This window comes from Enhydra lutris, unplaced genomic scaffold (genome assembly GCF_002288905.1).
Source record: "Enhydra lutris kenyoni isolate GAN:26980312 unplaced genomic scaffold, ASM228890v2 scaffoldscaffold82, whole genome shotgun sequence".
Classification (NCBI taxonomy): domain Eukaryota; kingdom Metazoa; phylum Chordata; class Mammalia; order Carnivora; family Mustelidae; genus Enhydra; species Enhydra lutris.
In genome coordinates, this window is record NW_019154166.1 from 2,008,988 (window position 1) to 2,033,097 (window position 24,110).

Sequence of the window (24,110 nt, forward strand, 5' to 3'; positions counted from 1 at the left end):
TGGAGTAGGAGCTGGAGTCAGTGTGTCTGCCGGGGTCCCCGGGCTTCTCAGGCCCCCCCCAGCCAATCTCTTACCTATCATGGGCTGAACACAGCCAGAAGGCAATGATCACAGGAGCTTGGAAAACAAGCCTGCGGGGATTAACGCCCCGTGGTAGAGGGCAGAGCAGAGGAAGGGCTACAACCGGTTCTATTGAATGGGCCACGATCACTCAGCAAGGTCCACACACACCCTTAGATCTCCCACGCAAGGTCCCTTCCTCCCCTCACCCCCTCATGTCACGTGCTTCTCCTTCCTTTTCCTTCTTCTTCTTTTTTTAAGGTTTTATCTATTTATTTGACACAGAGAGAGAGGCATGGAGAGAGGGAATACAAGCAGGGGGAAGTGGGAGAGGGAGAAGCAGGCTCCCTGCTGAACCGAAGGCAGATGCTTAACTGACTGAGCTACCCAGGTGCTCCCCCTTTTCCATCTTCTATCAGCAACCTTGTTCCCACTTTCGGGCCGGTTCTCCTACTCCCTTCCAGCTCTCCCGGTTTCTCGCTCATCTCCTCTCCCACTTCCCCATCCCTCTCTCCAGGCTCTTGGAACTATCTTCTCTACCTAGTTCTGACTTGGTTTCTTTGAGTGCGCTTTCCCCAGGGGTTTAAAGCCCTAGAAGCATCACTGAGGAGCCCATCAGAAACAAAACATCTGAATGAGAGCAGGCATGCCCATGGAGAGAACCCAACGGTGAACTTCACCAGCTACACTGACTTTTCATATGCCCCCCTCCCCTCACCCCTCCACTCCCGCCTGTGCCTCCTGTACCCCCTCCTTGCTCCAAGGCACCTTGCTTGACTTTTCCTTTCTCCCTGTCCTTCCCCCACCCCTTGTAGGAGTCCAGCAGTTGGTTCTTCCTTTATCTCTAGATTGGTCCTTCCCTGCCTCAGTCCATGGCTTCTGCTCCTTTGGGACTCCGCTATGCTCAGCTCTTAGCTCTTCATCGACACCCCCTTAGTGAGACAGGTGTAGCCATTCAGCCAATAGTTCCCTCCTTGGTGACTGTTCCCCAAGCTGCGTTGTTGGCCAGAAGGACCAGACCGTCATGCATTCACTCAACAGGTGCTGAGTGCCCGCCACCAGGCTGGACGCTGGGGACACAGCTGGGGACACAAGGTGACGTTCTCTCAAGGTTGAAGTACAGAGAAGAAATGATGCCAGTCGGCTACATCGGGGACACAGGGCTTTCTTTGTTTCTGGAAAAAGCCAGCAAAGGTTTCAGAGAGAGGATGAGCATTTTTTCAGAAGGGCACCCAGGGGAGAAATGGCATGGTGTGCCCTGGTACAAGGAGTTAGGGATTGACTAGAACGTGAGGATAGAGTCTAGAAGGTGGGGCAGAGATGGGGCAAGAAAGGCAGGTCTTTTTCGCTCTGAAAAGGGGTTTGAACTTGAGAGTGGGGACAACAAAGAACCACTGATTTTTGGGGAGGGAGTGATGAACTTGAGCTTTTTTTATATTGAGCTCCGCCCTCCGCACAGGGGAAAGTAAGGAGCGGGAGGTAACGGTGGGCGGACGACACCTCAGCAGTCCAGGTGGAGAAGAGCAGACGAATGTGCGTTTAGGAGGTCAACACACCCATGCCGGTAACTAGCTGGACAGGGCGTGTTGGTGGGGGAGGGGTTGTGGGGGGGAGGAAGGGAGCATGACCTCCAGGATGCTCCCCCAATGGGGAGAGGAGGTCAGGAGGCAGGGCAGGTGGGGACATGTGGATCATGGGAGCTGCCCCGTGCTGCTGGCAGCTGAATCCCCGGATCCCGAGCTGCAGAACGGGGCCTGCGCTGCACGTAAGGAAGCCTTGGAGAGGTGGCCCAGCGACGGCCAGGGGCCCCCCAGACGGCTCCTCCCGGACGCGCTGCGGATCCTCGCTCTCCCTCCAGGTGGCACCACAGTCCCGCGCGTCCGAGGCCCGTGCGCCGCGCCCTGCGCCGCGCTCCGGTCCGCTAGCGCCAGCTCTCAGGTCGCGCCCTCCTCGCGGAGGGTTCACACCCGGAGCGGCCTCAGGAGAGCGTGTCCAAGTCGTCCACGCGGCGGGCACATTCGCGGCAGCTCAGGGACCTCAGGCCGGTGGCGTGGTTGGTGTGACCAGCTGTCCCTCGGGCCGCCTCCAGGAGCCAGTGCGGGGAACCGGGGTAGGGGAAGGACCAGACAGGCAGTGGCCAGAGCGCGGATGCGCGGAAGGAGGACCGTCAAGCCCCGACACCCGACGCGCTGGGTACGGAACTTCCTGTGCCCCAGGGCCATCCCCACGTGCGAAGCACGTCTCGGACCCTTTAAGGCTCCGTCTCCCTGCCCTCCCCCGCCGGGGACCGGCCGGGACACCGGGGACCTGACATTTGGCGTCTCCCAACGCGGGAGCTAAAAATAGCCGGGGTGGGTTACTCCAGGCCATTGCTCCCCAGCCACCCCGCGCGCCCGCTCGCGCGCGGTCCCGGGCCGCCCGAGCTCTCTCCGGGGCCAAGCGTGCCTGCCGCATCCCCTCCTCCCCGACCCCACGGTCCCCACCCGCGGCGCCCACTTTCCGGCGCTACCCCAGCCCCAAGCCCGGCTGCCAGGCCGAGTCCCCACGCGAGGTGGGGAGGGACCTGCGTCCCGGGACCCTTTCCCCCAAACTTCGCGGTGGGAGGCCGGCAGGCACCCACCCCGCGCGTGTAGCCGGGCACGCTGGGGAGGCGGGGCCTCGCCGGCCAACCCGAGCCGCGGGGCCAGACTCTGAGCCCCGGGCCTAGGGAGGGGCGTGGGCTTCTGGGCGGGCTCCTGGCCAATGGGTGATGCGAAGGGCGTGGCCCGTGGAGGGTTGCGGGGGCTCTTCGGGCCTCTCCCCCCAGCCCGGCTCCGCCAGATCCCCGGGAGCCCTGCCGCTCTCTGGGTCCGTGGCTCGCGGCGGTGGGTCCCGCCGGTCTCGCCCTCCGCACGCCGCTCCGGGACGTCCGTCGCCCCCGCGCCCTCTGCCCGCCGGGCCGGGGCCGCCGACCCCCAGTCGCCTCCCTGTTAACTGAAGCTGCTGCGCCCCAGGTTCCTGAGACAAGATGCCGTCGGGCTTCCAACAGATCGGCTCGGAAGTAGGGTTCAGCATGCGGGGGCGGGGCGGGGGCGCAGGGCCCGCTTTTCTCGGGCTGGGGTCGCGGTTGGGGTCAGCTAGGGGGCGGTCCCTGCGCAGGCGCAGGGGGTGGGGGAAGTGGGGGCCTGGCTATTTATACACGAGCCGGACAACCCGTGACTGTGGGATTCCAGTCCTTCCAAGAGGCTGAGTGGGTCTGGGGGGACCGTCCAGGGACATGGGCCGCCCCGCGGTTTCCCGAGCCCAGGGTTCTCCCCCTTCTCCAGGGCGCGGCGGGACGCGCCAGGATCGGGGGACACCCTGCCCCAGATCCAGCCCGAGAAAGCAGATCCGGGCTGGTCTTGCCCTTCTGGAGCTGTCCGTGTGTCCCGGCTCGCGGGAAGTTTTTCGAGGAGCAGAGGCTCTCGTGGGCCCCCACCCCCACTCCTGGCCGTCCTCCAGGACGCTGAACTTTCCCTTGGCCCCATGGCTGGTGGAGGGGCTGAGGGGAGTGTCAGCCCCCCCTCCCCCAGCTCAGGTTTCCGCTTGGAGACAGTGTGTGCCGCCAGCGAGCGGCCACCGCTGCCACCGCCCCTCGCACCACCTTCCCGCCCCCATCCCCTGGGCACGGCTCTCCCAGGCAGAAGCCGGGCACGGCCCCCCGCCCCCTGCGGCAGAGCCTAGAGGGGGAGGGGAGCCCGGGGCGGAGACAGAGACGGCCACCCCAAGGGCCCTATGCGGGCAGGAATGACCGCGATGTCCTTTTTGGAATTGTCCTTCTTGGGCGTGTTGGGGGCCTCCAGGAGTCCTCTGAGAGCACCCCCAGAGGGGACAGAAGAGGACAGAGGCCTGTGATAAGGCCCTTGTCGGTTTATAAATCCTGCGCCGTCAGGAATCCCCTTAGCATTTGATTTTGATTTTCTCGTTTTCAGGGACAGGTAGGCAGAGCAGGCAACATCACTCCTAGGGCCCCTGACCCAGAGGAAACCTTAGCTTCAGAGTGGGAAAGTGACTTGCCCAAGGTCACACAAATCTGAACTCCAGTCTTAAGGCCAAAAGCCTCCCCCAAGGTCACCGAGAAACAGTGAGGTCAAGATCTTCAAACATTTCTCAGCTCCCTGGACTCAGACATCCCGTTTCTCCTTCATGCACGGTGACATGCCCGGTGACTGCTGCTGTTTACGCTGAGTTCCTCATCCCTATTCCTAATATGGGCCAGTTTCCCTCGGCCAACATGTTGGATGGAGCCCAGCATCTTCAGGCTCCAACGGGGCCCGGGCCCCTGGACAAAGGGAAGAAATCATGATTCTGTGTGACCCGCCTCCTCTCTGCTTCTGCTCACCCAGGACGGGGAACCCCCCCAGCAGCGAGTCACTGGGACCCTGGTCCTTGCTGTCTTCTCTGCTGTGCTCGGTTCCCTGCAGTTCGGCTACAATATTGGGGTCATCAATGCCCCGCAGAAGGTGAGGGGCCTGCGGCGGCCAGAGTGGGCTGTCCGAACAAGGAGGGGGCAGGGGACAGCGTGGGAGAGAGCCGAGGGGAAGGTCTCTGCAGGCTGTCACCCCTCCATTGTCTCCCCCACACATACCAGGTGATTGAGCAGAGCTACAATGAGACGTGGCTGGGGAGGCAGGGGCCTGAGGGACCCGGCTCCATCCCGCCAGGCACCCTCACCACCCTCTGGGCTCTCTCCGTGGCCATCTTCTCCGTGGGCGGCATGATCTCCTCCTTCCTTATTGGCGTCATCTCTCAGTGGCTAGGAAGGTATGGGGCTGGTGGGCGAGGGTTGGGGCGGGCAGGAAGAGGGCCTCCGCCTGGCACCCCAACTCTCGGCCCCACTCCTTGTCTGTCAGGAAGAGGGCGATGCTGGTCAACAACATCCTGGCGGTGCTGGGGGGCGCCCTCATGGGCCTGGCCAAAGCCTCGGCCTCATACGAGATGCTCATTCTGGGACGTTTCCTCATTGGCGCCTACTCAGGTACCCACCCGGCCCCGCACCGCGCCTGGCGCCCTGCTCTCCTCCGATGGCTCTGAGCTTGGGGGTGGGAGTGGCCAGGTGCCCTCACCCCTGTCTTCTTCCCTTTGCCCAGGGCTCACATCGGGGCTGGTGCCCATGTACGTGGGGGAGATCGCCCCCACTCACCTGCGCGGTGCCTTGGGGACGCTCAACCAGCTGGCCATTGTCATTGGCATTCTGATCGCCCAGGTGACCGGGCCTGGCCTTACTGGGTGGCTGGGGGTGGGGGGTTGAGTGGGGGCTCTGGGCTGAACGGCCTGCCCCCTTTCCTTCCCATGCGCGCTCCCCCAGGTGCTGGGCTTGGAGTCCATGCTGGGCACCGCCGCCCTCTGGCCCCTGCTCCTGGGCATCACGGTGCTGTCCGCCCTCCTGCAGCTGGTCCTCCTGCCCTTCTGCCCGGAAAGCCCGCGCTACCTTTACATCATCCGGAACCTGGAGGGGCCCGCCAGGAAGAGTGAGCTTCCCCCCACTGCCCCCACCTTTCTAGCACCTGTCCTGCCGGGGGGGGGGGCTCCCCCGCCCCATCCACTCAGGCCCCACCCTCGTTACGTGTAGGTCTGAAGCGCCTGACCGGCTGGGCCGATGTGTCGGGTGCGCTGGCTGAGCTGAAGGAGGAGAAGCGGAAGCTGGAGCGGGAGCGCCCGCTGTCCCTGCTCCAGCTGCTGGCCAGCCGCACCCACCGGCAGCCCCTGGTCATCGCGGTGGTCTTGCAGCTGAGCCAGCAGCTGTCGGGCATCAACGCTGTAGGTGGTGGGCAGCCTCGGGCGGGGCGGGGGTGTGGGCGCAGCCTGGGAGAAGGGGAGCCCACAGCCCGCCCCCCGGGGATCCAGTGCAGGGTAGTCCCAGCGTGGTGCAGCCTGCGAGGGAACGAGGGACACACTGCCAGCCCCCTTCCTTCTCCTCCCCTCGCAGGTCTTCTATTATTCAACCAGCATCTTTGAGTCAGCGGGGGTGGGGCAGCCGGCCTACGCCACCATAGGGGCCGGGGTGGTCAACACGGTCTTCACCTTGGTCTCGGTAATAGATGGTGTCTCCTCCCCCGTTGGCTTCGCGTCCCCCAAATGTCCCAGCCTTCCTCCCCTGGGTCCCCCCCCACTTCTTGTGCTCCAGAGGCCCCCCACCGAGGCCCCCCACCGAGCCCTGACGCTCCCGGCAGGTGTTCCTGGTGGAGCGGGCTGGGCGCCGGACCCTGCACCTCCTGGGCCTGGCGGGAATGTGCGGCTGCGCCATCCTGATGACTTTGGCGCTGCTTCTGCTGGTGAGGCCTGGGACAACCGGGGCAGGAGTGGGGTGGAGGTGGGGGGCATCGGTCCAGCCCCCCCGGGAACGGCCCCGGGAGGCTCTGCGCCCAGCCAGGGCCAGTCCTCAACACCTGCCTGTGATCCCCGGGGCGACCGGGTGCTCCCGAGGCACGCAAGCTGTCCTGGGGGCTGGGATGGAGAGCCCCTGTCCAGTCCCAGGAACGGTCACTCCCCAGGGGCTGCTGCAGAACCAGGAGAGGATGGACCACCTTGACCGAGAGGGCGTCCGCATCCCCTGCGTAGGGCAGCAGTGCGACAGCCGGCTGGGTGTGGACACTCAGCAGGGCTCAGAGGCCTGCGCCCACCTGGGGTGGCGGGCTCGTCCATCACCAGCCCGGAGGGACAGACCCCAGGTCTCCTCGCAGCCTGAATTCCTTTCCCTCCCCGCCTGCCCCAGGAGCGCATTCCTGCCATGAGCTACGTCTCCATCGTGGCCATCTTTGGCTTTGTGGCATTCTTTGAGATTGGCCCCGGCCCCATCCCCTGGTTCATCGTGGCCGAACTGTTCAGCCAGGGCCCCCGGCCAGCGGCCATGGCCGTGGCCGGCTTCTCCAACTGGACGTGCAACTTCATCATTGGCATGGGTTTCCAGTATGTGGCGGTAGGTCCCCTAAGCCTCGTCCCTGTGTTCAGCTCCTTAGGCCAGAGGGGGGCACGTCACAACCAGCCCGCTTGCTTTCCCCCCTCCTGGCTGGGAATTACTCTGGTGGACCACGTGGGCCCTGAGAAGCACCCACAGTCCCAGGAAAGAAGGGAACTGAGGGGCATGGGCTAACAGCGAGGGGTCTTCAAAACCAAGTGCAGCCCAACTTCCAGTAAAGCCATCGGCTTCGGGCTCCTACTGCCAGCGGTTGGGAATCTGCTCCCCGCGGCGCTACCGTGCTCCGGGCGGGAAACGAGGACAGGTTTTAGGAGGCGGGGGACGGAGATCCTTTCCTTCACTCATTCCCGGTTTCCCTGGGCCCGCAAGGGAGCCACCTGCGTGTCCATCATGCCCCCACTGGCCGGGGCCCTGGGCGCCTGCTCCCGAGAGCGCGCCGGCCCTCCCCTCCGCCAACCCCTTTCTCCACCCGTCCCAGGAGGCTATGGGGCCCTACGTCTTCCTTCTCTTCGCCGTCCTCCTGCTTGGCTTCTTCATCTTCACCTTCTTAAAAGTGCCTGAAACCCGAGGCCGGACGTTTGACCAGATCTCGGCCGACTTCCACCGGACACCGTCCCTCTTAGAGCAGGAGGTGAAACCCAGCACAGAGCTCGAGTACTTGGGGCCCGATGAGAACGACTGAGAGGTCGTGCTCTTGCCCCTCCGGGGACCCCTCCTCTCCTGTGCAGCCCTGCGGCCCGCTCTCCTCCTTGCTTCCAGGGCGACACCCCTGCAGCCTGGTAGAAGTGGGAAGCTGGCGGGGACCGTGGTCTGAGCAACCCCCCATTCCCCTCGTGTGACTCTTGGATTATTTATGTCGTGGTTAGGCTGTGGCCATCAGGGTGGGCAATTCTCTGGGCTCCCCCCCCTCCGTAGCCCACCCCGCCCCCACCTGGCCACCCTTCCAGAATATTCTTGTCCCTTGCTAGAGAAGGGGTTGTGGGGAGGAGAGCCCCCGGGGTGGGACGGAAGCAGGAGCAGGACTGGAGCAGAGAAGGTAGCTTTCTGCCATCTTGGACTCCTCCTCCTCGCGGGCACCTTCTCTGAATTCCTGCCACATAGACCCTGGGTGAAGGGGGTCCCGCCTTGACCCCTCCCAGACGAGGACGCACCCTCCCAAAGCCCAAGTTCATCTCTCCTGGCAGGCTCGGCTCTCTCGCTCAACCTTCCAGGGCAAGAGGGCCGTGTGCCCATGTGTGGTGAGAGGGACTGCCCCTCACTCCCTTCTCCTCTGCCTTCAAGGATGTTCTCCCCACAAGCTTCTGACCAACTAAGGGCAAGAGGAGTTTGAAAGGCTGCCTGTAAACACGGGGTGGGAGGAGCCCTCAGATATTTTTGTATATGTTTGCAGAAGGGGTAGAAAGAAGAAACCAAAGGTCTGTTGTACTAAATGTATATATATACATATATATATATATATATATATATATATATATATAGATCCATACATAAAGTCACTGTTTGCGACATGCGTCCTGTCGTGGAGGCACCCGGGACGGGCTGGACAGGGACTGCAGTTCCCTGGTCCCCTCTGCATCCTGCTGTCCCTCTCCACCCTGCCTTAGCTCGAGGTCCAAGAATCCTGTGGCTGTGCTCACTCTGTCCCCATTTCTGCTTCTAGTCGTTGCCTTTTTTTTTTTTCCCCTTAAAGTAAGCTCTACACCCAACAAGGGTCCTGAACGCATGACCCCAAGATCAAGAGTGGCCTGTGCTACTGACTGAGTCAGCCGGGCGCCCCTGGTCGTTGTTTTTACGAACAGTAAATGCTCAGTAAGTTGCAGCCCCGGGTGGCAGCCGCTGCCTTTGGCACTTTCCAGAACATTCCTGCAGGGGAGAGGTCAGCCCCAGGGTAGGGACAGGACAAGTGAATCTCCCCGGGTGGGGAGAGGCACCCTCAGACCTGCGCCCAGGAGGAGGGCTCCCGCCCGCCGGGCCAGCCCCCCACCCTCTGCCACCCCCGTTGGCAGGGAGGTACCGGCGAGTCCACAGAAAAGAGGCAGACACCAAGACCATGGGGAAAGCCTGGTTTTGTTTTTACTGGAGGCTCGGGTGGCACATGACAGTTCATTAAATGGCTTCAGAGGTAGGGGCTAGAGGAGAGACCAAAAATAAACTGGGGTGGGAGAGAAAAGCAACCAGGAGGAGGTAGGAGCTGGCTGGTTCCTTCACAGCCTGATTTAGGGGAGGGACGTTGTGCTTCTTAACAGTAGGATGGCTCCCTTCCTTCAGCCCTTGGTAGGGACAGAGAAAAAGCAAAAGGCTGTTGCTTCGGCCCTCCTGAGTCTCAAGGAAAAGGGGAGAGCTGGTGTTTTTGATGTCATGAATTCTGGGAAGGGGGCAGGGGGTGCTGGGTGGGGTACAGGGCGGTTGGAAAAACTGGCAGATAACCTGTGTGAGAGAGAGACAGCGACAAGTCGTGACCGGGGACCCCTCCTCAGGCCCAGCATCCCATCTCTGGGCCTGCCCCCCGGGTGCAGCCGCTCACCAGATGGTAGCTCTGGGGATCCTTCGTGTTGGAGTCACTCCAGTATGGTGGGTGGGGGGTCCCCACTGTTGATGGGGGCTGAGGTCTGGAGAGAACAGGGCTGGTCATTTGAGACCCTCTTACTCTTGAGAGCCCCCAACTTGAACCTTCTTCCACGTTCTTTCTTCCCATTCCTCCCACAAGCAGGGGGGCTGGGGCTCCAAGCAGAGTGAGAGGGGGGTCTGGGGGGACACCTGCCTGAAGGTAGAGGACCCAGCAGCAGCAATCTGGGCTCCCTGGTGTGTGGGGGAAGGGGTTTACAGGGGCAGAGAAGGGAAGGGAAATGGGCTGGGGCTGTTTCTCTTACCCCCCTTGCTCCCCACCAAGCAGCCCAGGACCTCACCTCCGGGGCTATAGGCTGCCTGGGTCCGGGGGGCTGCTGCCGCCGCCGCTGGAAATAGGGGCGGTTTCGTGGGCGCTGGGGCTCAGGCCGGGAACCATCAGTGGGGCCTTGGTTGGGCTTGGTCTCGCCATCCCCACCTTCTGTGGTAGGCTGCTGGGGTGGCCTGGGGCGGAAAGGCCTGGGGAGACAATTGGGAGACCCTGGAGCAGGCAGCGAGCCGGTGGGTTCCGTCTTCCTCCCTCCCAGGGCTCCCCCAGAGGAGGGAAACCAGCCGGCTTCCCCCCCTTCCCCTTGGGCACTTAAGCAGCCATCTCTCAGCTGCTCTGGCCCCTTGCCGCCAGCCTCAGGCTCCTCTTAGCCTCGCTCTCCACCCCCCCACACCCACCAATGCTGGACGGCAAGGGGAAGACAGCCTGGGAGAGGGAGCCTTACCTTCGGTACCGAGGCCGGAATCTGGGAGGGGGCATGCGCTCATCTCCCTGCTGGTCCCCCTCCAATGGGGCCGTCTCTTTGGGCTCTACCCCGTCGGTGCCCTAGGAGCACGCAAAGGCCCGGGGGGAGTGGGGGAGGGGCGACAGCGTCCAGGGCCCCCAGCATCTGGACCCGTTCCCTGCAGACCCAGAGATCTGTGTCCACCCCTCCCCCGGGTGCGGCAGCAGCCTCCACACACCCAGGACCCCCACCTCTATAGGCTGCTGCTGGCTGGGGGGCCGAGGGCCTCGCACAAAGCGCCTTCGGTAGAAGAAGGGAGGTGGGCGCCGCCGCCTGGGCCTCTGCCCCGAGTCCTCAACTCGCTCGCCTTCGCTGCCCGGTTCTGCCCCACCGGTCGGAGCCTCTGCCACCATGGGTGGGGGGGCAGCCGGGCGAGGCCGGGGGATGAACCTACGGAACCTGCGCCGATTGGGGGCGTAGCGGCTGCCCTTCACGGGCGCACCCCCGGGCCCGGTCACGTTGGCAGCTTCGGCACCCTGGGGAGAGGTGGGGAGCACGGCAGAGCTCGCCCCAGCCACGACCCAACGCCCCCAAACCCGCCTCCCCTCCTCCCAGGTAAATCCACCCTCTCCAGCTGCCCTGCAGCAGCCCCAGGCCGCGGTCTCCTGCCCTCCTCCAATGGCCCGGGTCTGCTTGTGGACGCTTTGAGGAAGGGCCCCTCTCTAACTCGCCCTTCTTGGGTAGTTGCTATTGGACCCTGTGGGCTGGGGTCGGGGAGGAAGACGGCAGGCTCCGGACTCCAGTAGAACCCACTAGAAGTGCTTGGTGCATGACAAAGAAGCCTGGAAGTCATCAAGGGCTCTAAGACGTCTGGCGAAGGCCCCAGCCGTCCTCGGGACAGCACTGCCCCACTCCACTCCACAGCCTGGGCTAACTGGCCCGAGGAAGAGGGCCCTAGGGAGGGTCGCCCCAGCCCCGCCCCAGCCCGAACCTTCTCTCCCTCCACGACATCGAACTCCACTGTCTCCCCGTCTCCAACGCTGCGTAGGAACTTCCTGGGGTTGTTCCTTTTAATGGCCGTCTGGCAGAGGAAAGGCCATGAGAAAGGTGAGGGCAGCAGGCCCGGAGTCTCCCTCACCCCTGCTGGGTCTGCCACCCCGTTTCCTTCTGTTCACCGTCCATCACGGGTGCAGCGGGGCCGGAGGGCGGAGCGCGGAGGCAGGCCAAGTTCAGTGGGGGAGAAGCCGCAAACCAGAGGCAAACCAGACGCCTCCCAGCACCCTCGCCCTCAGCACTGTCCCTGGGACACACTCCCCCCTCCCTTCAGCCCTCAGGGATTTCCCAAAGGGAGGCCAGAAGCAGGAACTCAAAGCAAAACCAGAGGCAGAGACTGTCCTAAGTTGCAGAGCAGGCAAAGTGCCTGGTGCTTCTTACCCGAGAGCTCCCACCCCCAGAGTGGTGGTTCTCAAGCTGCAGCCGCACCAGTATCACCTGGAGACCCCTTCAGACGGACGGCGGCCCCTCCCCCAAGCCTGACCACTGCAGCAGCCCTGAGGTGGGCGAGGGTTCCCAGGGCAGGTGATGCTGCTGCCTCGGGGACCACACTTTGAGAACCACCGCAAGTAGCTCCAGCCTGTGTCCTCTCTCTCAGAACACGGCCTAGGGTTCATTCTCGAGTAACAGGTCCCAACGTGGGGAGTGAGCACGCCACGGCCGGGGGGCAACAAGCGCATTTCTCACGCAGACCGCGTGACACATGTGGGGCCAATGGCGGTTAATACAGGCACCTGAGGCGAGGGGGAGGAGGGGACCACTTCCTGGCGGGCATGCTGTTGTGAGGGGAAAGCAGGCAGATGATGGCAAAGGCCTTCCGGGAGGGGGTGCGTTCTTCCCCACTCCCCGCCCCCCAGCTCTTACCTGGTGAACAAAGACATCCTCCTTGGTGTCATTCCTGCAGAACGGGAGGGTTTGTTGGGAGGGGCTTCGGGGAGGCCTCCCCGGGTGGCCAGACCCCAAAGGAGCAGGCCCATCCTCGCCCACCACCCCGGGCTCCCGGGGGGGGGGGGGCGGTAGACAGGCCCAGGGAGTGATAAGAGCTGGGAGCTGGTATGAAGGGAAGAATAGCAAAAACCTCAGTGAAAACCCTGAGTTTCCTAGGAGGGGGAGGCAAAGTCACCTTGAAGACGCTGGGCCAGCTCTTTACCTGTGGAGGACTCACTTCTCTGCCCCAGGGGCACCTTAGAACCTGGCAGTGCTGAGCAGCTACCTCTGGCCAACACCCCCGCCCCAGCCCCTATCACGGCTGGAAAATTCCTCTCCAGGTCTTCCCTTCTATAGTCTAGAAGGAGGGATAAAGTGTGGATGGGGGTGTGGGGTCGAGGTGCAGAACGAGTCTGAGAAAAGGACAGTGTTCCCAGGGGCTGCTCTAAACATCCCCAATACTTTATTCTCACCCTCAGCCCAGAGGTGAACCCCAGGGTCAGCCATCGCCACCCCAACATAACGAGGGACCAACGGTGGGAAAGAAGAGTGTTTTTGACTATTCTCGATCACAACTTGCCTAATACCCCAGCTTATCCTAGCACCCCATGGGGGGGGCAGGGGGGAATGGAGAGATTTTTCTCCAGAACTTCCCAGGAGCTCTCGGTTTCCAGAATTAGAGAGGGATCCTTCCCTAGATCAAATGTGCTGGCTTTAAGGCACTTGGATCTGCACAAAGGTCAGCCTGCTAAGAGGGAACTAGGGCCTCCTGGGAGGGCTGGGCTGGGCAGGGTGCCCAGGCTGGGGAAGGGCCCACTGGGGGAGACCTGGCTCGGCTCAGAGTCTGCCACTGTAGCCCCTCCCCGAGAACGGGAGGGTTGGAGATGCCCAAATGAAGGAAAGCAGCAGCCTGTGCCGAGGCTGGCTTCCTTCCCCAGCCAGCCGCCGGCCGCGCCCCTCCCCAGCCTCAGCCCGGTCAGGGTCAGGTGTGGGGATGCAGATGAGCCAGCAGCCCTCTATGGGACATGAGTCAGGGGAGGGCTCCTCCAGCGCCCGAAACAGGAAATGAGTGAGAATTCCAGCCTGGAGCCCCGAGGCGAAGACAGCAGGTACATTCTGCCCCAAAGGCGAGGCAAACTAAACCGCAAGGTGAGCCAGACGCCAGCGAGCAGGCAGCGCAGAGCCAGGTTTGCTAGGTTCCTAGGTCATTAACTCTCCGCTGCCCTTGGAGGTGCGCAGGCGCCTTCATCTCGCCCACGTCTGCAGGGCGGCTAAAGACTTTCAATCAGCGTCAGCTGGACAGGGCAACCATGTGCCTCAGCAGCCGGGAGAGAGGAGTCGGGAGGGTGTCCAGTCCCACCGGCCAGTTCGGAAAAACGCCCCTTCCTCCCCCTCCCCGCGTTTCTCAGATACCTGTTGATGAATCCGTAACCATTCCGGACGTTGAACCATTTCACAGTGCCCAGGACTTGGATTGCTGGCAGGCAGAGACGCAGCAGGACGGGAGGGAAGAGACGAGCTGGGCTCAGTTTGGAGAGTCCGCAAATCCAGCCTGCCTCCCCTTTACCGATTACGCGTAACTTCAAGCCACCGGTTTCTCCCAGGAACTCCAAGGCTTGCTTTCTGATCCCACGTCCACCAAATGCACGCGCCCACACAGCGGGACCCGGGCTTCCAAGACCCTTCCAACTCTAAGTCAGGCTCCTCGTGGGCTACAAATCCACGCCCCGCACCCAGAACCAGGTATTTGCCGGGCCCACCAAGTCGGGCCCTCCCAGTGAAAGGGCTCCCAGGGCACCTGCTTCCCTGGCTGAGATTCGGCTAGAACTAGGCCGAGGGTCCCGCCGCGGGGCCGGGCCGTGCCCAAGGCCCCAGCGGGACCCGCCCACCACGCTCCCCACCCCAGCAGGGAAGGCACAGCGGGATTTGCCGCCGGCGGAACTCACTCAGCTCAGCTGCCCCCAGCCCAGCGAGTCCTTGGAGCCGCGGGGCCAGGCCGGCCTTCGGCTCTCGGGACCGCGTAGGCTCCGCGATGCCCCTCCCCCAGCCCGTCGACCCCGCAGAGCGGCTCTGGCACGCGCCCGCCCCTCACCCAGCACCGGCTTGTCCGCCTGACTCCGGGCCGGGGGCGCGGGGGTCCCCGACGCTGCCGTCGTCGGGTTGCCAGGGGTGCGGGGACCCGGCGCCGAGGGGGTCCCGGCAGCGGGGCCCGAGGCGGCTCCGACCCCGCCGCCGCCTGCCCCGCCGCCTGCTTTCTGTGGCTCCCCCGCGGGCACCGGTACCACCACCGCTACCACCCCTGCCGCCGTCGCGGGCACCGTCGCCGCGGGGGCCGCTGTCGCCACCGCTGCCGCCTCCGCCTCGCTCATCCCGCCGGGTCCGGTACCGGCCCCCGCCGCCGCCACCTCCTCCGCCGCCGCCACCGCCCCGGCCCCTCCCCCCGGCTCGCGAACCCGCCGCCCCGCTCGGTCCTCGCGCCCCGAGCCTCGCCCGCACGCCGGCAGCGGGCCCTAGGCCGAGGCCAATCGCAGCCCGCAGCCGCGGCGCGCGCAGGCCCCGCCTCCTGGCCACAGGCCAATCGGAGAGCAGCCCCCCCCCGCCCGCACGCCGGCCACGCCTCCCGGACTTCGCGCGGAGGCCGAGGCCCCCGGCTCGCTGCCCCGTAAGTACACCTGGGCCCCACCCCGCACCCGTCACATGACCGCCGCCAGCCCAGCCGATTGGCCGTCGGCCCCTTTCCCCTCCCCCTCCGCTCCTCTCCACCGGCCGCGGGAAATCAAACGGGCTGGTCGCGACCCAACGGCCACCTGGCCTCTGCGCGCAGGGCGGGGTGGGGGGCGCTGCTCCGGGGTTGCCCCTGACGACCCGGGTGGGGGGCCGGGGCCAGCGCCGGCAGCCTCCGCACGGGCTGGGGGCGGCACCGCTCCCCTCCGCCCTCGAGACGGCGGGTGCCCGCACTCCGCCCGTCCCCGAAGGACGCCCCGCACGCCCGGGGCCGGTGCCCGCCCGCGCCGTGGAGCGACGACTTTCCGCTCGCAGTCGCGCTCAGTCTTGCTGTCGAGGTAGAAGCCTCAGAGCAGACCGCGGCGCTCCGTTTCCGTGCGACCCTCACCCCGGCCACGGCTGTGCGACCTCGCCCGAGGGAGGCGGTTCCCGCGAGCCGCACCCGGGGCACCCGCAGGCCCCCCGCCGATTCGGGGTCCCGCGCGCCGCGGCCGTCCGGGCAGCTCCGGGCCGCTCCGTCCGCCTTCTTCCTTTCCCTGCGGCCTCGAGGCCTTCGCGCGGGCTCCTCCACCTGCGCGCGTCGGGGACCCTCGGCACGACCTCACGGGCACACCCTCCTGCTTCCCCGGGCGCGCCTGCCTCGGCCCCTTCCCCGGCCGGCCGGCCGTGAACCGCACGGCGCAAGGACTCGGCGTGCTGGACGCCGGCAGCGCCGCTCGCTGCTTCTTGAAAGCTGCGCGGTCCCCGCCCCGCACGTGGAAAGACGGGGGTCCCCGCGCGACGGCCGCCCGGGTTTCGAGGGGGCCCGGGCGCTCGCCGCCAGCTGCAGTGTCGCTCCCGGCCTGGTGCGGCTCCAGAAGTCGCTCCCTCCGGGGCCGCCCCACCCCGCGATCTGGGCGCCGCGTATTTTTAACCGGACGCTGCGCCGGGGCCTGCCTCGTGCCGGCAGGCGCAGCGGGCTCCATGTGCGCGTCCCCTGTCCCCCGGTCCGCAAGCCGGCAGCGGCCAATCCCGGTGCCGGCGCGCCCTCTGCCGGCCGCTCCCGGCGGCGCCGGCTTCCTCGCAGTCCCGGGCACCTGCTCCCCGTCCCGCTCCACCCTGCGGCCCTTCCCGAGGCGACGGTTCTCTGTCTCAACGCGGACAGGAAAGGGGGGAAAAGTGAGAATCACCAGGCAAGGCCGGGAAGGATGCAGAAATGACCGCCCTCCCTCGGGCTGTTTAGGACCGAGGTACCTGTGTCCGGCCCCTGCCTGGAAGAATGCAGAAGCAGGAGGGCAGGGCTGGGGCAAGGCAAGCGAGAGACCGCACAGGGTGGCCCCGGCAGCAGAGGGAGCGCAGGGAAGGTGCCGAGAGAGTTCTGGTGTAGGCTGGTTCGCTGCACTATGAGACGAGGGGAAGTTCGGAGGAAGGGGAGCCCTGCCTGCGGTAAGGTTAAGAAAGTGTTAGGGGATCCCCGGGTGAGGGCAGTTAAGAACTCTTGCTCATAAACACTGACATTCTTTATCTCCACAGACAGGAATTAGCAGATGCCACAGAGATAAGCAGTTAATTTCCCTGTTCTGTTGAAGGGCTTCCCCGTGCGATTTCTTCCAGTGATTTAAGTATGTTTACCAGCCAGAGCTAGGAAGGACTCCAGGCATTCTAGCCCAAGGCCTTCCTCCTCTGCCACTCTCTCTCCATTCACTTCTGTCCACCTCAAGTTCAACGTCTTGCCTTGTCTTGTTCACTGTGTTTAACAAAATGAAAGCAACATCCCCCACCCCCACACCCATCTCCTTAGCTGTCCTCGCCCTTCGCAGCCCTATCAAAGAAACACCAGGTGAAGCAGTCTTCATGGCCTCTGCTTCCTTGTATTTCCTTCCCTCCCTACCAAATCTGGTTTCTCCCTGCCCTTCCCGACAGGTCTTCGGCAACGGTCCCCAAGCCCTTCCTAATTGGTTTTGGTGGCCACCTGTCCCCTCTGCAGCCTGCATTCCATCCCTGAGCCCCTCCCACCTCCCAGCAGACCCAGCCGGCTCTCTCCAGCCAGTTGCCCCCAGGATCCCGAAACCGGAAGAGCCCACATATAAGCCCCTTGTTTTCCTCCCCCTCCACCCGCTGCTCCTCGCTGACATGACCACGCACCCACAAACAGTCATTCTGCGGTGTCTACCACTCACCTGGAGAAGTTTCCTTCGGCTGCCCCGGCGTAGCACGGCAGAGGTGAAGATGCTGGTATCAAACAGAGACACTGAATGAATGATCGAGAAGCTGGTGCCGGCTGTGCCCCTCGTCCCAGATGCTCCCGGCGACTCCCTGCCCCAACACACACAACTTCTCGCTGCTCGCACCTCCTCTCACTTTTCTCAGCTGCTCCAGACCTACAACCTCAAGTACCTCTGCTCCCAGTCCCTTCTTCCACGCTCAGCAAGCACTGCCAGATCCTGGACCTTTCCTCTGCCTCTGACTTTGCTTACCTCCTCCTCCTGGAAACCTCCTCCTTGTCTTGTTCTGTTCGTAATATGAGTTAATATTGATTCAGTATTTCCTATGCACCACACCCCGAGCTAAGGATTTTAGATACCCTCAATCGTTAATTCTTTATGACAACCTTGGGAAGGGAGTGCCGTCCTTATCCCCATTCTCCAGATAAGGAAGCTGAGGCTTAGTGGGGTTAAGCAACCAGCCCAAGACCACACAGCCGTGGAACAAGCCAGGGGGGCTTCAAAGGCAGGGCATATCTTCTGAGTCATCAGCCTCCTTCCACTGTGCTGTGACCATACTTTTCCATCCCTTCTAGTTCTTTCCATATGTCACGCTTTTCCTTCCAAACCAAATTTCTTGAAAACCTGCCTGCATTACCTGGGCTCTGCTTCTTCCCTTGGCCTGGCATCTGGGAAAGACATTGACACCTGCCGTCCAGCCTAGTTCAACAGATACCTTTTTGCCCTTGTTGCTCTACCTCAGTCTATGGGGCAGGTGCACCTGGAGACCGTTTCATTCTCAGATTTCTCCATGGGCTCACCAGCCTTCCTAAAGGTCAGAGCCCCTAGTTCTTCTCTCGTTCTGATGCTATGACCTCTCTTTTGTGTCCCCTTAGGAACCTATGTTGCAGTCTTAATCCCCACACCTGTGAATTGCGACCATGTTTGGAAATAGGGTCGGCAGGCGTAATCAAGTTCAGGGGGTGTCACTAGGGTGGCCCCTCACCCAGAGTGACTGGAAACTGCCATGTAGAGGCAGCCGCGGAGGGCAGGTGCCCCATGAGGACGGGCCGACGCCCCGGTTCCACAAGCTGCAAGGAGCGCCTGGGACCATCAGCAGCTGGAAGACAGAAGCAGCTTCTTCGGAGAGAGGACAGCCCTGCCGACATCTGGATTTCAGACTTCCCTCCTACAGAACCATAAGCACAAATTTCTGTCTCTTTTTTTTTTTTTAAGGTTTTATTTATTTGACACAGAGAGAGAGAGAGAGAGCACACAAGCAGGGGAGAGCGGCAGGCAGAGGGAGAAGCAGGTTCCCCGCAGAGCAGGGAGCCCGATGCGGGACTCGATCCCAGGACCCTGGGATCATGACCTGAGCGGAAGGCAGTCACTTAACCAACTGAGCCACCCAGGTGCCCAGAAATTTCTCTTTTTAAACACCAAGCTTGTGGTTCTTCAATACGGCAGTCCCAGGGAACCCAGAGCCAGCTCAAACTCAGATGACTGTCCAGTCTGTGCCTCTAGCCCCGGCCACCTGAGCTCCAGACCTGGGATGGCCACCTGCCAGCCGCAAATCCCCAGGGTCCCCTGTCCTGATAAAGGGCTCCACCATACCCAGACCCAGAGGTATGAGTCCCACCATCCCCACCCAGTCCACACCGCCGGCAGCCCCTGCCGGCTTGCCCTCCCCTCTCGGGACTGCCCCCTTCCAGTCCATTTTGCAAGAGGTACCCCAGGACTTCACCTGCCAAGTAGCCTACCAGACACCCTGTCCTACCGTCCTGTTTTATTTCCTCTGTAGTAATCACCCATACCTGCTATTTCCCTATTCATATTTTCTTGTTTTTTTTTTTAAAGATTTTATTTATTTATTTGAGAGAGAGAGAGCATGAGAGTAGAGAGGTCAGCAGGAGAAGCAGACTCCCCGCCAAGCAAGGAGCCCGATGTGGGACTCAATCCCGGGACTCCAGGATCATGACCTGAGCCGAAGGCAGTTGCTTAACCAACTGAGCCACCCAGGTGCCCTTTCTTGGTTTTTTTGTTGTTGTTGTTGTTTTTAGAAAAGATTTTATTTTATTTATTTGACAGAAAGAGAGAGAGAGCTAGAGAGGGAACACAAGCAGGGGGAGCGGGAGAGGGAGAAGCAGGCTTCCCGCCGAGCAGGGAGCCTGATGCAGGGCTCGATCCCAGGACCCTGGCATCATGACCTGAGCCGAAGGCAGACACCTAATGACCGAGCTGCCGAGCACCCCTATTTTCTTGTTTATGATGTACGAGCTTGAGATCTTGTCTGTCTCAGTGCTGAAAGCTCTAGCAGGGGACCAGTGAATGTTTGTAAATGAAGTAATGAAGGCAGCCAGAAACATCTTTCTGAAATGCAATTTTTTTCCCTCCCAATACTTAGGCACCTTCAAAGATTAATTTATTTATTTGAGAGAGAGAGAGAGCAAGCGAGCACGGGCAGGAGAGGCAGACGCAGAGGGAGAGGGAATCTCAAGTAAACTCTGCACCCAGCGCAGAGCCCCGCATAGGGCTCGATCTCATGACCCTGAGATCAGGATCTGGCTGAAACCTAGAGTCGGACACCCCACTGACTGTGCCACCAGGCGCCATGCCCAGCTCATTCCCTATGGCCTATGGTCCATCCACTGGGCACGTGACCCAGAGAGGTTCTTTTATAAAAGGTCTGCAAGGAGCCGGTCATGAGAATGGGGAGGTGGGCAGTTAGAGGCAGTGTCCGGCCTAGGGGTGTGCTGAGGAAAGTGGAAGGTGTCCACGTGGCTGGCTCAGCCTATGAACCATCTGGCTTCAGCTCAGGTCACAATCTCAGCATCTCAGGATGGAGCCCCGCATCGGGCTCCTGCTCAGCGGGGTGCCTGCTCCCCCCTCTGCCTCGTCCCCTCCCTGCCGGCTCACGCTCTGTCTCTCTCAAAGAAAGAAGTGACAGGTCCGATGCTCTATGGCCACACGGATGGACCCTACCAACACAGCACTTAGAGAAAAAGAATAGGAAACCGAAAGAGATGTACCACAGTCTCGCTGGCTTAGGAGACCCCGCCCCACAGACAACAAGTCACTCCCTGCCCTGCGCATCCATCCTGAGTCCCTCCCACCTCCCAGCACACCCAGCCAGCTCGCTCTAGCCAGTTGCCCCCAGGCATTCCAAGCTCGTCAGAATTCATAAAGATGGAAAGATCTACAATAGCACAATTGCCTGTAGGAGGGAAGGGACAGAAATGGGGCCAGAGATCAACAAACAAGATGAACCAATTAAGCAAATTTAGGATTGAATGAATGAAACACTCTGATCTGCTTGAAATGTTTCTGTGACTTCCCAGGAAACACTGGTAGGTAAAAGTCAAAGACCCATGGGGCGCCTGGGTGGCTCAGTGGGTTAAAGCCTCTGCCTTCGGCTCAGGTCATGATCCCAGGGTCCTGGGATTGAGCCCCACATCGGGCTCTCTGCTCAGCAGGGAGCCTGCTTCCTCCTTTCTCTCTCTTTGCCTGCCTCTCTGCCTACTTGTGATCTCTGTCTGTCAAATAAATAAATAAATAAATAAAAATTAAAAAAAAAAAAAAAGACCCAAGACTGAGTTAGCTCTAAAGACCCGAGATCTGGCCCTGCCTCTTGTCCTGGCTGCCAAGGCGCTGCACATCTAGGCCCCAAGCACTCCCTCTCGTCGGGTCTTCGGACCCTAGTCCAAATTGCCTGGTAGAGCAGCCACTAGCCACCTGTGGCTACTGAAGTTCAATTAAAATGAAATACAAAACCCACCCATGGACAGCGGTTGAGGTTCGAACACAGACACGGGACGTTTCTGTCCTCACGGAGAGTTCTAGAAGACGCTGTTGCTGCACAACCATCTCTTGAAAGCTCAGCCTCCATCATGCCCCACCTGCCCTCCAGATGCAGGGAATCCTGATTTGAATTAGTTTCCCTGACATTTACTGGGACCTTCCTCTGGCCACGGAAGGACGAAGACGAGGGCACCTGGAGCCGTGATGACGACCGCAGTCCCTGTTGGCACCTCTGCAAGTCGTCTAAGAATATTCCAGGGGCTCCTGGGGGGCTCAGTTAATGAAGTCGGGCTCCCTGCTCAGCGGAGAGTCTGCTGCCCCCTCTGCTGCTTGCCTTGCTTGTGTGCCCTCTCTCTCTCTCTCTCTCAAATAAATAAATCTTGAAAAAGAATATTTCAGGCAGGGGTGCCTGGGTGGCAGAATCCGTTCAGCGTTGGACTCCAGTTTTCAGCTCAGATCCTGATCTCGGGGTCTTGAGATCAAGCTCCTAGTCAGGCTCCGTGCTCGGCGCAGAGTGGGTTGGGGAATCCCTCTCCCTCTACCTCTCCTTCTCCCTCTGCCCCTGCCTCTCCCTCTGCTCCTCCCACTAGTGCTCAGGAAGACAGGGCCCGGAGGGACGTCACAGTTTATGCTTTGACCTGAAGGAGGAGAAGAGGCTCTTGAAGTAGCTGGTGCAAAGGGCCTGAGGCAGAAAAGCCTTGAGCCTATGGGAGAAAAAAGTTTAGTGAACCTGGAGGACGGTGGGGAAGGCAAAGCCCAAGGAACCAACGCCGTGAAGTCTGGATTTTGTTCCGGTAGCGACAGGGTTGCTCTGAGAGCTTTAAAAGGAGGCGTGAATCCGATGACCTGTTCCATTTATTCATTTTATTTTTTTTTAAGATTTTATTTATTTATGTGATAGATCACAAGTAGGCAGAGAGGCAGGAAGAGAGAGAGGAGGAAGCAGGCTCCGCACTCAGCAGAGAGCCCGATGCGGGGCTCGACCCCAGGACCCTGAGATCACGACCAGAGCCGAAGGCCAGGGGCTTAAGCCACTGAGCCACCCAGGCGCCCTGACCATTTATTCATTTTAAAGAAGCTTTATTTTTTAAGGATTAGATTTCTGCATAATCTTGACACCCAACGCGGGGCCCAAACTCCTGGTCCCGAGATCACCCATCACTTGCTCCACCGACCAGGCAAGCCAGGCGCCCAGTCATACAAACTTGAGTTATCAAAGCACGTGGGTTCACAGCAAAACTGAGTGGAGAATATAGTTTCTCCTACACCCCTCCCCCCCCCACAACTTCCCCAGCTCCATCTGCTAGTAACACCTCCCTGGGCTGCCCTGCGGGAAAGAAACCCGAGGCAGGCGGTGCAGATTTGGTGGGGGCAGCGGGGATGGAGAACACGGACCGCTTTGAAGTATGTTTCTTGGAAATCGCACCTGCGGGGCTTGGTGGTGGGCTGGACGGGGGCGAGGGGACGAGGATCAAGATGTCCAGGGCTGGGCAGGTGGTGATTCCACTTATTTTTCTGCCAAACGCTAGAGGAGGGACCTCGTTGGGTGCTTGGCGTGGGTCTTGCTTGAAACGTGGGCGAGGAGAGCTCATGCGGGGGGCCGGAGATTGGTCTGCCTCTGGGGACAAAGCCAGGGCCATGCCCCAGAGGATGGGGTGAGGGCTCTAGGAAGCAGGGAGCGGCTCTCTCTATTCTCCCAGGTCGGGAAGCAGAACCAGAGAGGCTGAGTGATGGGGTCAAAGGCAGGCAGCGAGGGACCCAGGCCTGGGAAAGGCCTAACAGGGTTTGGCAAGTGCTGGAGGCCCACAGGGGCTCTGGAGAGCAACAGGGGTTGGGGAGGCCACGAATCCAGGGGGAAACTTGTCCTGAGCTGAGTTGGCCCCTGAGTGATTGTCCAAAGCCCTTTCCTGGGTTCCTCGGTGGCATTGGATGGTCCCACAGGCCTGACACCAGGGGTGGCACGAGCTTCCCAGGCAGGCTTCAGAAGGCAGCGAGGGTGGAGAGACATTTTTCTGGGCAGGCCGGTCTTTGGGGCCTTTCAGATCAAACTCTGAGATCATAGCTCAGTCGGGGCCGCCGAGGTACCTCCTGAGACAGCCTCACCTGCACGGAAGTGCTGACCTGGGGGTCGTCCTCTTCCTCCGGAGAAGGGAGAAGGAGGGACCTCGCCTCCACTCCAAACGGGTAGGAGGCTTGGGCCCAAGCAGGGCAACCCTCTTTCTTGTCGAAGTCCCACCTTTGCAGCTGCTTTCCCCTTTGGACAGATTAGGATTTGGGGGATCCCGCTTCTCTTTGAGCTGCTCACCTCCCCCTCTTCCTTCTGGAACATCCGTGGTGGGCGCTAGGGAGGCGAAGGCCCAGGTGTCACAGCCTGGCGGGGTAGAGGGCCACGTGGTCTGGAGCTGGGGAGGGAGGGGCGAGTCCGGAGGGGACGAGGCATGGACGATGCCCTCTAAGGCGGCCTGGGCAAGAGCAGGAGGCCGAGCCAGACCCCTGCCCTGGCCACGGGGGCCAGAAGGTCGACAGGAATGGGGTTAGGATTGGGATTGAGCACTGGTGAGCGGCCCGGGGACTGGAGATGCTGGACCAGAGGCTCCATCTGCCCTTCACAGACGCCGTCTTCCCCTTACCTCCTCTCTTCCGTCTGAGATATTCTTTTCCTGGGTCTGGACCGGCTCCAAAGGGTTGGCACCGGCTAACGTTTCTTCATCCCCGTACACAGAACTCCTGGACCCTCCCTCGTCCTAATGAGGGCCCAAACTTCTGCAGGGCCCTCCACTCGGAGGTCTCCCGTGGTCAGAGACCTGCCAGGCTGCCCAGCTGTGTTGGGTCCTGTCCTGGCGCTCACTGAGCCACCGCTGTCCCTGCACAGGCCGTATCTCTCTGCTCTGCCGTCACCTGGCCCCTCTGAATTCCCTGGCCTGTCCACAGGGCCCGGCACGGAGCAAGGCCTCCACTGCCACCCGGAGAGGGAATGAATGATCACCGGGAAAACTCTGCAGTCATTTGCCCCTGGTTCCTCGAGCTTCCTTTCCCCGCGGCCAGGGTCTATGTTCTGTCCCCAGCCCTGGACCCTACATTCTTGGTCTG

The 24,110-nt window shown here is 61.7% G+C and overlaps 2 protein-coding genes across 3 annotated transcripts; one reads left to right on the forward strand and one right to left on the reverse strand.

Moving 5' to 3' along the window:
• The first annotated feature begins 1,084 nt into the window (after positions 1-1,084).
• Positions 1,085-7,812, forward strand: LOC111161132 (solute carrier family 2 member 4). Of its 2 annotated transcripts, XM_022524638.1 has the most exons (11): positions 3,053-3,100; positions 4,425-4,541; positions 4,670-4,842; positions 4,932-5,056; positions 5,169-5,284; positions 5,387-5,549; positions 5,651-5,838; positions 6,008-6,112; positions 6,252-6,353; positions 6,794-6,997; positions 7,476-7,812. In XM_022524638.1, the coding sequence occupies exons 1-11, from the start codon at positions 3,068-3,070 to the stop codon at positions 7,677-7,679; spliced, it is 1,530 nt and encodes a 509-aa protein (XP_022380346.1). In that variant the 5' UTR covers positions 3,053-3,067; the 3' UTR covers positions 7,680-7,812. The 2 variants fall into 2 exon arrangements, with proteins under 2 accessions (XP_022380347.1, XP_022380346.1); XM_022524639.1 differs by lacking the exons at positions 3,053-3,100; positions 4,425-4,541; positions 4,670-4,842 and adding an exon at positions 1,085-1,101.
• A 1,240-nt stretch (positions 7,813-9,052) lies between these two features.
• On the reverse strand, positions 9,053-14,684 carry LOC111161168 (Y-box binding protein 2). Its single transcript, XM_022524713.1, has 9 exons — positions 14,408-14,684; positions 13,729-13,792; positions 12,253-12,286; positions 11,327-11,416; positions 10,587-10,871; positions 10,336-10,436; positions 9,904-10,081; positions 9,522-9,606; positions 9,053-9,424 (listed from the first exon to the last, which is right to left on the reverse strand). Exons 1-8 carry the CDS (start codon positions 14,682-14,684, stop codon positions 9,556-9,558), a joined length of 1,080 nt encoding a protein of 359 aa, XP_022380421.1. The 3' UTR covers positions 9,053-9,424; positions 9,522-9,555.
• Positions 14,685-24,110: the final 9,426 nt, after the last annotated feature.